The sequence below is a fragment of the Talaromyces rugulosus genome, chromosome VI, assembly GCF_013368755.1.
Source record: "Talaromyces rugulosus chromosome VI, complete sequence".
In the NCBI taxonomy this organism is placed as follows: domain Eukaryota; kingdom Fungi; phylum Ascomycota; class Eurotiomycetes; order Eurotiales; family Trichocomaceae; genus Talaromyces; species Talaromyces rugulosus.
The window spans coordinates 3317253-3333585 of NC_049566.1; the positions used below are offsets into that span (position 1 = coordinate 3317253).

Sequence of the window (16333 nt, forward strand, 5' to 3'; positions counted from 1 at the left end):
CTATATATTTATATTATACAAGAAATATATAACTCCTATCTCATCAGACATCCAGACTGAAATATAATCTATACTATCATAGCCCAACAACTATATTGACTGAACCTATCTAATAATATCCAAAGATTCATGGACAACTATAACAAATATGGTACGAACACTATATAGAGACAATATTAATAAAGATTATTAAAACTACTTCTTATCTCCTCACAAATATAGCAAGATATTAGTATAGATTTTATAAAGAAACTTCTAATATCTAATAGAAATACAAATCTTATAGTGATCATTAACTGACTAGGAAAAGGAATTATATTGGTACTATGCAAACACATAGATACCAAAACAGTAATATTAATATTTATTAATCAATTTATATACAAATATAAACTGCCTAGCAGTATTATATCAGATTAAGACACACAATTTATTAATAATCTTTAAAAAGGCATATATGAACATCTAAAGATCACAAGATAATTATCAACCACGCACTATCCCTAAACTAATAGATAGACAGAGCATGCTAACTCTATAGTGGAAAAATACCTATAGAACTTCTATATCTATCTTTAAACCAACTAGAGCTCACTAACTATAACTATACAACTCATAATAAATAGACGCGATGCTACTGTAATTAGTATCAGCCTCTTCTTTCTAATCTATAGATACAACATCAAACCACTCTAGTTAGATAAAGCTACCCCCACATTTAAGTAGTAAAGACCCACTATTAAATATATAAACAATATAGTTACTAAGCTATAATAGGCCTTTTATATAGTATAGACTAAGCTTATTACAGTATAGTAGTGAATAGAAAATAATACAAACTATTACTAAAAAACTCTTTTAGAGTATAAAATAGAATAGAAGGTATAGTTAGACCTTTAGAACATTCAAACTAAATAATCTTTAAAGAAGCTAGACACCCAACATATAAAATATACTATATTAAAGAAAATAGGATTCTATATATACTGACTTAATATCCCTAAAACTATTCATAATATTTTTTATATAATATTTCTCTATTCTATAGATATACATCTGCTCTCTTTACAGACCCAATATAATTATCAACTATTAGCACACCTAGTAGAAGGCAATAAAGAGTATCTAGTTAATAGTATACTTGATGAATAGACTATATATTAGGACTGTGGATATATGAAGCAATACCTTGTCTGTTAGACTAGATATATGCGACCTACATAGGAATCTACCTGGTCTATAGAAGATATTAAAGCATTTAACCACTAGCTCCAACACCACAACGCCCCTGCTGAAGGGGGGGAATAATATTAGGGTCCTAGTCCCTAAGATACTCAAGCTTTACTCTTATAGAATAACTGCACCTGGTCTATATCTGATCTGCTATAAAAGAACCTCCTGATGCTACACCAGATTCGTTAGAACATCCCTAAGACCCACACTCACCTGTATTGACAATGCGAACCCCTGTGAATCTTTTCCTTCTCTTTCTCACGTTCGAATCTACTCAATTCCTGGACCTACATTAGGCCAGTAAGACAGGACCTAGCCCGTAACATTTCTACTCTATATTGCTAGTTACTTATAGATCAACAGCTTAGAACTAGTCCAGAATATTTATATTAATTATAAACTACATAATAATAACTACCATATCTTTTTTACTTATAATTTTATTAAATTTAGCAATACACTTAATATTCTAAATCTTTTTAAATATATAGTCCCTATCATCAATAAACTATAGGCAGTCTATAATAATATAGTACACAATCTATTCTTTAAGATTACATAGATATAAAGATAAGTCCTAGCAGTTAATTCATCAGAAATAATAGTTCAATACTACTCTTTAGATATATAGCTATATAAAGATTAATACCATAGCTTTATAAAGACCTCTCCAATAGTACAAAGCTTTCTTAGTAGATGCGTTTAATAAATATCTTATAGACACTGCAGTCTTATCCTTCTTCCACTCTTTTTTCTAGACGTCTTTAGCTGATTAATAGATTCAGTGCTTGCCTACTACGGTAAACCAATATTAGTAATTAGTATTAGTATTGATTCTTATATCTAGTCTAGACCAGTTAGTAGTTTCAGGCTGCTTTATAGCTACCTAGACAGCTTACTTAGTAGCTTTATCAATAGCTTCATTCCCTAGGATATCTATATAGACAGAAATCTATTATAAAGTAATAAGAATTTCTTTAATAGTACATTTGTCCAACAGACACTAACAGGCCCTAATAAAGACCTGTTCCAAGACTATATAAGGATTAAGAAATATCTTAAAAACAGCCTAACTATCAGACAGTATAACCACACTAGCTTATTTAGCTTAAGCTTCCCAATCTAGTAAGTCTCTATATTATAGTACTACCTACAATGCAAATTTAAAGCCACGGGCTTCTTTAGTATATACTATAGAAGTACCTTTAGTATTGTCAACTGGTTCAACAACTCGTCACCAAGATGTGAATCGGGGTGGGTATTCTGCTAACAGAAGACAAGATGAGAATATTGTGTAAGGCAATTCTAAGATGAGTAGAGTACTATCGCAATAATAGGCTGTAAAATATATTAAAGAGTAATAGTAGTATATTATTTATTTAAAAGAATAAAACATAATGCAGTGGGGGAAACTGTGAGGCCGTGAGACCTTCGGGACGCACCAGATGCCGCACCTCGCTACACTAGCCTCACAGAGGGTTGCCAAGCCACTAATGAAGCGGTATATATATACTGATCTTCGCATAGGGGTTGCCGAAGGTCAGCAATCAGTTTAACTATCTAGCAAACTATAGCTTTACTATCAAATCTAACTCTTGTCTACTCTCTATATAATATTCTTATATTCTGATTACTCTTTACCTTTAGAAAAAAAGCTAGCAAGTTTTAGAATTATAGTTATTACCAGGAGTATCTCTATTCCTATTAACACCACCAAACGTTCCGTACTGGCGGCAGAAATCTAACCCAATATATCAAAAACACTGGATAGACATAATAATAAGAAAGAACTGGCAGTAGAACTAGAAAAAAATCACCCCATCAGTAAAGATCTAGACCTAGGGATAATATAGCTATTTCTAAAACAGGAACTGGAGGACATATTAATAAAAGAATTTGAAGCTATAAAAACCCAGCTAGACCAAAAGCTTTATATTATAAACCTAAAACAGTAGATCCTATAAATCTAAGCACAGCTATATAGCACACCAGCGTACAAGAATTAAGATATCAAAACCCCCGACAGCAGCGCTTATAGAAAAAAGAGACCCTAAACTAATATAATTTCTGTAGAGAAGCGCCCCTCAAGATTTAAAATAAAAAATCCCTACAGTAGGAAATTCCTAATTAAACTCAAGATATTTATAGAATATATAGAATTATGGTTTAGTAGATATCCAGAGTGGTATAGCCAATATCTATATTATAAAGTTGGCGAAGCTTTAGACAACCTAAGCTCTAAGCAATTTCTTAACTTTAATATATACCAGAAAGAGAAGGAATCAGAATCTATCACTTAGAAAGATTTCAAAGTGTACCTATAGTAACTATTTTATGATCCTAAGCTCCTTCGCATTGCTACTACATGAGATCATAATAATACCAGGCAGTTAGAGAGTCAATCAATATAGAAATTTGCCTGTTACCTACAAATTCTCAAAGACTAAATAGATATATAGTATAGCAAGAAACAGTATATAAAATTTCTTATAATAAAGGTCCTACAGTCTATCCAAAATAAGTTATAGAAATATCTAAAGAAATCCTAAACATATAAAAATATCATGCAATTCCTATAGAAGCTAGAAAATGCTATATCTGAATATTAAAAGACAAGAAATTCCTAACAACAGGATAGTTATAGTAGCAGCAGTAACGAATATTAGACAGTTCTAAATTATTACTATATTAAAACGAGATTCTCTATGGACAAATATGAGAAGGATAACTAGTTCTTTTAAAGAGATGAGGCCATTATAGATAGAAGTAGTGGCGGAAATCTAAAGAAAAAGGAATATAGAAAGCCTAAAAAAGATTAGACCAGATCTATCTACAACTATTATAGCAAGGTAGGACACTAGGAAAGGAAATACTATAAAAAAAGATTTAATAAAGCGCAAAAGGCGTCTAAACCATTAAAAAACTAGGACCCTAGTGCTTATATGTAGCGGCTGCGCTAGAGATAGCCTATAAAGGGGATATAGAAAAAAAGTAACTATTAATAATAGAAATAGAACTTCCTAAGCTACTAGAAACCACAAAGATGTGGATCCTTATTAATAATAGTGCCCAGGGCAATTTCGTAAGCCAGGAACTCGCTAAGAAATTTACCAGAACTACTGGAAAAGCCCCCAGGCTAGTAAAAGCTATTAACAAGCGAGTTATCCAAATATACAGACAACGCCACACAGATATAAGAGTCACAGACTCTGAGGAGCTGACCTAAATAAGCAGACACCCCTTTTATATAATAGATATCAATAGATATAACATAATCCTCAGTATGCCCTGATTAAAAAAAACAAATCCCGACATAGATTAGATCACAGGGCGGTTTAGATACCAGGACCATGCGTTGACCAAAGAGATAGAGACTATATCTCCCCATAAAGCATATAAAAACCTGATAGCCAGGTGCATAGCATACTGAATAGACCCCCAAGACGTATTAGAATTAGGCTTACACTTATATGCCACTTATATCCTATAAAAAGATAATAGGGCATATATCTAGAAAGCACTGTCAGACACAGAGATATCTAGAATAAATAAGCTTCAACTGCTAGATTATCTATCTAACTATATAGATATATTCTTAGAAAGAGCTGCTGATATACTGCCTAAATATGCGGAACATAACTATACTATAGATTTAGAACCAAGAACAGCTCCTCTTTACAAATCTATATATAGGCTCATAGAAACTGAATATAAGGTCTTAAAGAACTACCTAAGTAAAACATAGAAAAAAAATTAGATTAAATTATTTAAAAGCCCAGCAGAAGTCCTTATCCTTTTTATACCAAAAAAAGATAATGAGCTCTGACTATGTATAGATTATCAGAGACTTAATACAATTATAGTAAAGAACCATTACCTAATTCCTCTAATCCAAGAGATATTAGACCGCTTTACTAGCGCGAAATATTTTACTAAACTAGATTTAAAAGATACATACCATCATATCAGAATCCAAACAGAAAATAAGTAAAAGACCACTTTCTAAACCTGTTATAGCCACTTTAAATACCAGATAATGCCATTCAGTCTTACAAATACACCAGCCACATTCCAGGCATATGTCAATAAGGCAATATCGAACCTATTAAACACCTATATAGTAATATATCTAGACGATATAATCATATATTCAGCCAACCTACAGATACATAAAGCCCAGGTGCAGGAAGTTATAAGCTAATTAAAAAGCTATAGCTTATACTGCAAACAAAGCAAGTATAGCTTCAGAGTAAACACTATAGAATATCTTAGATTCATTATAAACCCACAAAGAATAATAATGAACCTAGACTAGGTTTATATCATCACAGAATAACCTAAACCACAGACAGTTAAGAAAATCTAGTTATTCTTAAAATTTACAAATTTCTACTATAATTTTATATATCAGTTTTCATATATATCAGCACCACTATCTAAGATAACTAAGGATCCTGTGGGGAAAACAAAGCATAATAACCAAAAAGATAACACTATCTAAGGATTTAATATAATCTTAGAAACCAGAGAATCCTTCTTAAACTTGAAGCAAGCGTTCTAGTGTGAACCTATACTAAGACATTATGACCCAGCACTCCCGATTTGCATAAAAATAGATACTTCGGACAGAGCCCTAGGAACAGTAATCACTCAGCTATTTAAAGATTCCCAATAACATCTAATAGCTTTCTAATCCCAGAAGCTCAAAAGACTAGAGATACGCTATAAAATATATAATTCAGAACTTTTAACAGTAGTAAAAGCTTTCAAGCACTAATAGTAATATCTAGAAAATAGCCAACATATAATTAGAATCCTAATAAATCACAGTAATCTGCAGTACTTCACTATCACTAAAAAACTCAGCAGGCGTCAGATCCAATAAATAGAATATCTATCAGCATTTGATTTTAATATAGAATACTGCCTAGGTTCAAAGAATCCTATAGATGCACCAAGTCATTATCTAGACTATATAAACAGTATTAAAAAAGACACAACAACACTTTTAACCCTATAGAAAAAGCTATAAAGAGGTTACTTTGGGAAATAAGAACAAAACCTAATCTCCCCACATAACTAAGAATTATCTGCGAATATACTGGCGCAAATACAGAAGGCTCAGAGGACGTCTTTTACCATCAACAAAGAAAATGCCCGCAGGCCTAAAAAGAAGAATATCCTTATGGATAAGAATACCACCGCTGGTGATACAGGGGGTCTAGAACTCCTGGTGCCACGGTCCCTAGCAACTAAAGCTATAAGGACTGAGACAGCCTATTCAGAAATAAAACTCAATATAGAGAGTCTCCTTTAAAAATATCAATAAGGGGACGCCTTTATATAGAAGAAGTTGAAAGAACTCTATATAGGATAGGCTAAGGGTTCAGTATGGAGTATTAGGGAGTGTGATCTTCTCCAGTATAAGGGGACTGTATATATGCTACCCGATAAGGCTTTGCAGTTAGAAATTATGAAGAATAACCATGATAATGCATAGGGAGGCTATTTTAGAAAAACCTATACTGTAGTGGCTATCCATTGAAAATACTATTAATTGGTATTAGAAGCTGATATAGACTACTATATCTAAATCTGTTCTATCTGCTAACAGGTCAAGATACACAGGCACCAGCAGTATAAGCTACTCAAGCTATTGCCAGTTCTATCAGAACCATTTGAAATAGTAATTATAGATTTTATAATAGGATTATCACCTATAGGATAGTAGGGAGCAACAGTTAATACTATACTGATTATTATTAATCTATTCTTAAAATATACTATCTACTTGCTAACACAGAAAACGTTATTAGCTAAAGGACTAGTAAAGCTATTCCTAAAGAACCTAGTACAGTAGATTATCTTCCTGCAGTATATCATCTTAGATCAGGATAAGCTGTTCACTAGTAAATTCTAGCAAACCATATACTTCTATCTAAAGATAATCCAGAAACTATTAATAACAGTCTATCTATAAATAGATAGACAGACAGAGCGCTAAAATTAGATAGTAGAATACTTTCTTTAATACTATACAAACTATAAGCAGATAGACTAGCTATAGTAGATCCCACTGGTATAGAATATATATAATAACAGTCAGCATAATATCTAGTCTTCCGCACGACCCAGTAAAACCCAGACCCAACCCAGACCCAACCCAGACTGGGTTGGGTTTTGGGTCAAACATGTCGACCCAGTAATGGGTCTGGGTTGGACTGGGTAACCCAGTACTGGGCCTGGGGCCCCAAATTGGGTTACAAACATAACAAATATACCAAGAATTCTAATTGCATAACTTATGCATTTTGTAGTTGTATTTTTGAGTATTTACTTTACAGATTTATTAGGAAAAAAGGTAAAAGAAAAGCCTTTATTTAGAATTTACATATTTAACTAATGATATTCAAATATATCATCTTCCCGGCTCTTACGTTTCCGCCCTGATACCCGTGTCTGTGTACAGGTTGGTGGTAATGACGGTGAGCCTGGACTATCTGGTTCAGCAGCAGATAAGGAAGTCGTATCTAGTCCTATATCCTCCATTTCATTCTCTGGTCCATTTTCTAGCTCATCCTCTTGCTCCTCTGTATCACTAATTGGATTGATCTCATCCTTGTTAAGCTTCTCTTCCCTTTCTTCTTTCGCCGCCTCAAGCTCATCCTGTGAGAAGAATTTTTCAAGAAGCTTTGCTTCCTGTGCCTCTATATCGAATTTGGATGTACAAAGAAACATCATCAACTCCTCAATCGTCTCGGTCTTCATTCTCCCACGACGATAGTGACAAACATCTCGAGCAGTATTAAAGAGGCGTTCCACTCCTGCACCAGTGGCTGGGAAGGAGAGCGCATCTCGCGCAAGGGCGGCAATAGCTGGAAAGCGATATTGATGCTCTTTCCAAAAGATAAGTGGCCCAACAGAAACAGTATCTAGTTTAAGATTAGTGAACTAGCAATACATAGGTAGTGGATAATCACTGACCACTATCAAGATATTGACTAATTTCATCAGTCATCGCTCGTGGCTGTATATCCTTTCCATCAAGCATCTCCTCCAGCCTTGAGCTTGGTTGAGCTGCAGTGTGAGAGCTGTATGCATCCTGGCTTTGACTTTTTACTTGCGCTTGGTATGGGATGAGGGCTTGCTGAAAGGCGTTGCGATAGATATCTCGCCACTTCTGATCCCAATCGCTAGAGAGAAAGAATCTAAATTTATTCACTGGTGCAAGCATCGTACTGACGGCATAGATATGCCCTCGAATAGTATCGGTTTGAGCGTAGTACTCATCAAGCTTGGTCCGTCCAGCGTCCAGTGCGTCCAGCATTTGTTTCTTCCATGGGACACGCTTCCGTTGTAGCTGTGTCTGTGATCGCTCAAGATGATCAAAAAGTCGGTTGTAAATCTTGAACACATAGTGGGCAGTGACGTCTCGAGTCTTTGATAACTGGGTTGTATAATCGAAGAACGGCTCAGTGATACAGAGAAGATAGTCAATTTGGCGCCACTCGTGCTCGCTAAGTAGCATCTCCTCACAGTCATACTCTGCACAAAATAAAGAGAAGATAGCACGTAGCCGTTTGGCCCGGCGAAGCATAAGAAATGTAGAATTCCATCGTGTTTTCACATCTTGGATGGGAACAATCTTGACGTTTGTTGTCTGAAGATTGTAGAATGTCTCTCGGCGCTGGGGGCTTGCATTTATATAAATTGCAAGATAACGTACTTTGTTCAATGTAGAAGAGATCTGACATTGCTTCGCATTCTCTTGAACCAGCCTGGACTGACTCTCTGTCCACTTTGTCTCCGCGGATTCATTGGATGGAACTGCCTTAATCCGAACAAGAAGCTGATTAAGACTGAGCTGGATAACATGGGCAAGGCATGGTATTCGTGTAATAATGACACCATCTGATAAAGCTTGTTGGAGAGACGCAGCTAATGCCTTATTGTTTGATGCATTATCTGTGGTCAGCCCAAACACTCTATCTTCAATGTTGTTCTCTACCAGGGTTTCCATCAGAACACCACTTAAGTAAGACCCCGTATGTGTACCGTGAAGTGGCTTAAAACCAAGAAGCACCTCACGATAAACCCAATCACTGTCGATAAAATAACCAGTGATCGCCATAAATGCCTGCGAGAATGGAGATGTCCAACAGTCAAGCGCAATAGATATCTTTGAACCAGCAGGTAGCGTACGAAGAACCCGCTGCTGCCGGTCTTTGACCAAGCTCCCTAATCGGCGACGGATTGTATCGGCAGACGGGATCACTGGAGCGACAAGAGCAGAACGCGCTTTGTAGATAATCCGCTTAAATGATGGATGCTCGATGAGGTGGAATGGTAGCCGATTGAGAGTCAGGAATTGCAAGATATCGTCTTCCCAGTCCTCTTGTAAAAAGGGTATATCTGCTGAGATTTCGCCCTAGGAAGACATACCATAGATTAGTATCTAAGTATCGTTTCACAGTCTAAAACATACCTCTTTTTGGAGAAACTTTGTAATCTCTGCCTTCTTTCCCTTCTCCGACCGTAGGCACCCAGCTGTCTTCAGATGTTTCTGGATTGTTGATGTGCCGTGATACTGCGCTTTGCCGGAACTGTTCAGACTCAGGGAATAAGGATGCTCAAGAATCTTTCCACAGCGTTTGCACATGACCTTTGGTGTGCCATCTACACCCTCAGCAACCTGGTTGTAGCTATTCCAGATCACCGTGTGGCGATGTGAATCCCAGTTGATCTTTCTTTTCCGCCCATAGTCCGTCTGTAACCACCAGTCGATAAACTCGTTGTGTGACATCTTGTCGTAGAGAACAAACCTATTCCGGCGATCAGGTCCAACACGTATCAAAGAAGGAGGAACGAGGAGGTCATCTGGCCGGTGGAAGCCAGAATCAATTGTATGATGACTTGCGGATGGAGTGATTTGTTGCGTTGAGAGAGATGGAAGATCATCAATATCTCCACTATAAAGTGACGATGTGAAGTCGGAAAGCTGGCTTTGAGACATGACAAAAGATATGTAAGCATCACGAAGGGGAGAGGTAAAGGGAAAATATGAATAACATACTGAGATGGAAAAGCACTACAATTAGAAAAATGAGAAAAATGAGAAAGTCAAGTTAATTGATATGTCAGATGGAATGAATCCTTGTCCTCTCATTCATTGGTTTGGTATACTGATATTATGTGGACCTAATGCATTATCCCTGTAATAACCCAGTAATAGCCCAGAGACAACCCAGAGAACCCAGTCAAGGCCCAGTCAAACCCCAGTCAAACCCCAATTCCCACCCCAGTTTCCCCAAGCCTAGCCAAAAAAATTCATCCCGTCCTACTTTCAAAGTTGAAGCCTTCGACTTAAATGTAGATATCTAGGTATTCTGACAAGCGTCGGAATTATCAATAGAACGGTTTGATATTCTGACAACAGTAGAACATTTAAACAGTTCAATACATTCTAATATTCCCCGAAATATTTATTTGATTCATGTAGAAATGTATAATGTGTGAATATATGTTTAACATATATAACTACATCGGTACGACGATAGATGCGCATTTTCCCACCACACCGTAGATACGGCCTTTCCATGTAGAACGAGGCATTGTAAAAGATAAGCAACAGTGAATTCGATATGCCCTTTTCATATTTAAGAAATTCCTTAAAGATTTCATTGATTTCCTGGTAGAAAGTGTTCTATTTCAGTGTAAACATCAAAACGGGAAAAATGACGGCGTGTAATTTAAATAATTATACCATAATTTATGCCGGAACTGGGTCGAAATGGGTTATTTCTGGGTTTTCTGGGGCCCCAGTGACTGGGCCTGGGTTGGGCCTGGGTTATGAAGCTTCGACCCAGACCCAGACCGGGTTGGGTTTTGGGTCGTGACCTTCGACCCAAAATGGGTTATGCGGAAGTCTAATAATATCACAGGACAATCTTTAATAGAAACCCTCATAGGATTCTAAAAAGACCTAAGAATAGATATTCCTAAAAACACTCCCTCAAATCCAAAGGATTAAGAGCCACGTGCCATAAACCAAATAGAAGAGCTCTATACCAAACAGATAAACATTCAGGAACACTTAAAAGAAGCTAAAAAAGCATAAATAAAATACTATAACCAAGAAAAGATTCATCAAGAATTTAAAATTAAAGAATAAGTCATACTTCAGATAAAGAATATAGCTTCGCTCTAATATAATAAAAAACTAGCTAATAGATATCTAGATCTATTCTAAATAGTAGATATATAAGGGTTAAATATATACAAACTTGACCTTACTTTAAGATATAGAAGAATCTATCCAGTTTTCCATATCTCTCTACTGGAGCCGCACTACATCAATGCTGGGAACCATACTTCTCTAGGACCAGTACTAGTAGATAACAAACCTGAGTATACTATTCAAAGAATAGTTCAGGACTAGAAGAGAGATAGAGAAATGGAATATATAGTTTAATAAAAAGAGTAGCTAATTAAAGAAGCTATCTGAGAACTAAAAGAAACTATTAAAAAAACTAAAACCTTTAATATCTATTTATAAAAGAAAGCTGAAAAATAAATTATATTAGAACTACACCAGCAAACTAAAGAGAAGAGAAACAAAAAAAATTTTCTATTAAGAATCTAAAGGCTATATATACTGCGCAAAAAAGATAAAAAACAAAACAAATCTAAATCACTCAGAGATATCTAAATATAAGCCCTATAGAACACTGTATTAAAATATTAAGATATTCATAAAAAGCTTTAAAAGATAAGTAAACACATTTTAATTCAGGCCTAAAAGCCGCAGCATCACTATATAAGAAAGAATTTTTTAGATATACTCTCAATAGTGAAGATAATCATTAAAAGCACAAGTTACCTTATACACTCTAGCTAATAAACACATAAGTTCAGAATCAAACCCAGCGCTATAACCACCAAAAAGTTCTTTATAACTAAGGATAGGTAATCTACACTATATATAGAACGATATAGTTGGCCTATACAGGGCAGCAACACCCAATATAGGGCTACTAAAAAGGATAGAGTATCAATTTATAGACTGCTAAGCAGCAGCTAGAGGATCTATTATTATAATAGCAGGTAAATCATCCTACATCGCTACAGCAAAAGCAGAACTACCTACACCAATTAAAAGCTTAGCCAAACAAGAATTAGACTAACAACACATCACTATATCCAATACCTTAATAGCATCCTTCCAACCAGCAGCACAGATCACTACTAGTTCTACAATTACAACAGCCTAATCAAGCTGCTCTACAGAAACCTAATAAATATTAACACCTGTGGAAACACATAAACGAAAAAAAAACTTACCAGACAGTACTTAACTATAGACTTTTTTAATCCTTTACACTAGAAGCAGGGTTCATTACTAGGACTAAAGTATTCTAGGTTAGGATTACAGCCTAACAATCATAGGTACTGCTGGTAAAGCAGGAAATGTACCTCCAAGAAACGCATATAAAGTTTATAACAAAGCAAGAGAGTCAGCATACTAAGCAATATAGTATTAATTTCATTATCTTTATTATCATTGTCATCTTTATCCTCAATATCATCCCTATCAGCATTAATAGGAAAGAGAGAACGCACATACTTCTTTATAAAAGAAGAAGCAGCAACAGATTTACTCTTTTTTAAAAGTAATTTCTTCAATAATTTCTTCTACACTATAGACTATAGTATATTAACAGTCACACCACCAGCAGTACATATTGGCCAGATACAGCTTAACACAGAGATATCCCCACTAAAGGACAAGATAATTAATAAAATAGCTAAAAAATAGCAGAAGATCTTCTTTTTTAAAACTATTCTATAAATTATTAGTAAATAACAAACTGAATAAATATTTAAACAGGTATTATAATTAACATAAAATAATCAGCAGAGGATATATTACTTATATTTAGATAGTATAAACAAACAAAAGAGCAGAGGAGATAAGTACAGAATTAGTAGCAGTGCGATAAACTATTTAGTAATAAAAAAGAAGAAATAAACAACAGCCCAACCTATAAACAATATATTAATAACACACATAAATAGATCTATACACTACACACACTAGTCCTTATAACAATAACACCTAAATTTATTTACACCTTCTATAAGAACCTACACAAAGAATACCAGCATAGCTTTTAAAAAAAGAAGAGATAATATGAGGCTATAAAACTTTCAAAACACACCAGATACTGTACTTTATTATACTAGCCTCACAGAGGGTTGCCAAGCCACTAATGAAGCAGCATATATATACTGATCTTCGCATAGGGGTTGCTGAAGATCAGCAATCAGTTTGACTACCTAGCGAACCATAGCTTTACTATCAAATCCAACTCTTGCCTGCTCTCTATATAATATCCTCACAGAAACCCACTGCATTGGCACCTTCGGGAGGGTGGTTTCCCTGGTGGCCGAAGGAGATGTATTTATATCTGAGCATTAAGCAGATAAATAGAAAAAAAGACAGCGAATAGACATCTAGCGCGGCCGGTATAGAGAAGAATTGATTTGGTTATTATTTGAAAGTGTTTTATTGGTCTGTTTGTATGTATTCTACCTGTGTAAAGGAAATGATAGTTTGATATATATCCTGCTACATCTCGCGCTAGTCCTTTTACCAGGATATTTATATCTTTCACTATATTATTAGAGCTTGACGTGGGGGATTTTGTATAATCTGTGTGTTAAATACAGTAAGGGTTCACTAGTTATCCAGCGGTAGGATTAGGGACATCAGTTTGACCTTGAAAGAATTAGAAAAAAAAGAAAAGGGGTGTCTTTAGATTACTGGCCTAAGCTCCTTGCTGAATTAGGAAAAGGTTGGTTCAGAGCTGAAGTTATTGACGGGTCACGCGGCTATTAATCCTAAGAAAGAAGTGCCACTACTGGTTAAAAATAATGATGGAGAAGTCCTATTTAATAGAATTAAAAAATAAATAAAGATCTAGTGCATCTTAGCAAAAAAAGCTGAAGCGCCAGATCTATAATATCCGCTAAGAGGCTTGGTTACAGAAAATAAAACAGTTAGTCTACCTACTAAGATAGACAATAATCATTTTTTTTATACAGTAGCAGTGGTTATTATTATTAATTTTATTACTAAAGAATTTTTTTAAGATATTCTCTACAAGAGAGAAACAGATTATTATTTATAAAAATTCTGATTATTATTATATTTATAGAGATTGCAAATTCAATTTATAATATGTACTAAGAGCTTTATTAGTATAAATAAAGAGTACTAAAAGCATCTTTATTTCTAAAGTATTATTTTAAGAGTTAGACTCTACTGATATACTATTATTCAAAAAACTACTGTCTATTTTAGAAAAGATAATTTAGTATTTCCCTATAACTATACCTCCAGACAAGCTAATAAGAAGACTATTATTATCCTTAAATTGACATCTAGGACATACTTGATTAGTGTCACTAAAAGGAAAAAGAATGGGAAAGTATAAGTTTAAAGAAAGAAGTTTAACAAGTACTAGTCAACTTTAAAATAGAAGCTATTATAACATATCTATATCTAACACGCTTAAGAATCCTAAGATAGACATAAGGCCAGAACAGTAAGCTTTAGAGATAGACAGATTTATAGTTTCTTCTGCATAGTATATATCCACTGGAATACTGATGAATATAGTATATATGCCAATACTGGTGCCTTAGACAGCAGGTGCACTATATTTCTTCAGAGAGGAAGTGTCACATTTCTTAATAAGATTTGAACTGATATGTAAAAGCTATAGTATGTTATGGGAGGATCTTATGGTAGACTTATTATTAGATTATTGCAGCTTTTCTATTGGTTAATGGATCAGAACTCTAAGTGAATATAAGCTTAGAGAATAGAAAGCGTTATATACATAGTTAAAGAAGGAATTCTGTCAGAATAATACCGAGTAAACTGTTTACTCCTAAGAATTCTTAAGCAGCTATTCTAATAAATGGAAATCTTGGGATACAAGCACAGTATTATACCTATGTAAGTACACATTGATCTTTAGGCAGATTCTAGACCAGGATTTCATTGATGGAATAACGCGTTGTGATTGGTTCTTGTGTAGACTTCCTGAAACGCTACGTGAGAAGGTGCTAGATAAGGCTGATATAGACACTAATGACCTCCGCAGTGTCTTATTTAACCAGTTGCAGAAGATAGTTTAGAAGCTTAAAAGGAAAAAGAATTGTTAAAAGAACTATTATAGATATAATGCTAGTTAAGAATTATCATGGTTTTACTAGATAGGTGAACTGGCACTAGAATTATAATCCTACTAAAGCTATATAGTCTTTGAATTAATTACTAAAGAAGCTACCCTTAAGAATTTCTTTTAGAAGATTCCTACAAATAGGGCTATCTATAAAAAATAATTAAATATAGAAAGAAGATTTAACACTCTAATCAAGTAAATATCAGTATTGACACTAGCTTTTACTACAAGGACTAGAAATGCTGATAGCCTATTTATGGAAGGTTAGAGAGACCAAGGCCTTAATTTTAACAATAGGCCGCAAGTAATTAAGGGAATTCTAAGAAGGAACTTTATACTGAATACAGACTAAGACAGCTGCTACTACTATAGGAAATCAGGATATATATAGTTCAGTTATAAATTTCTTAAGGATGATATCAAGATTAGATATTATTATTAGGACTAGGATAGGCGGCTACATATTAGGTTAATTAATAATACTAGACTGATAGTTCAGGTCGACCACAGAAAACTAAAATATAAATATATATAGAGAGACTATGACGTGTTCTAGGGGGCCAAGCAAGCTGGAGTAACCAGTGTTAGGATCATAAGGGTTGTATTAGTAGGATTGAACTAGGTGGCGAGCGAGGTCTACCTGGATATTGATGAAAGCGAGGAAGATGACACTGGAATAGTGGTAGTAGAGGTCAATATATACTAGATTAGTGCAGCAGCTGCAGAAAAGAAGCAATAGTTTAATATATATCTAAGTATAAAGGCTCAGAAAGCGGAGTTCTTTAACTAGCTAAAGTAGTATACAAGTGGTATACTTCAGCCACATATATAGAATATTAATAATAAAG

At 34.6% G+C, this 16333-nt stretch overlaps 1 protein-coding gene across 1 annotated transcript; it reads right to left on the bottom strand.

The window, feature by feature from the left end:
* Nucleotides 1-8209: 8209 nt before the first annotated feature.
* Nucleotides 8210-10246, bottom strand: TRUGW13939_11529 (uncharacterized protein; the record flags this gene model as incomplete). The annotated part of the gene is made up of 3 exons (XM_035494636.1): nt 8210-8750; nt 9501-9661; nt 9719-10246. 3 exons carry the CDS (start codon nt 10244-10246, stop codon nt 8210-8212), a joined length of 1230 nt encoding a protein of 409 aa, XP_035350529.1.
* Nucleotides 10247-16333: the final 6087 nt, after the last annotated feature.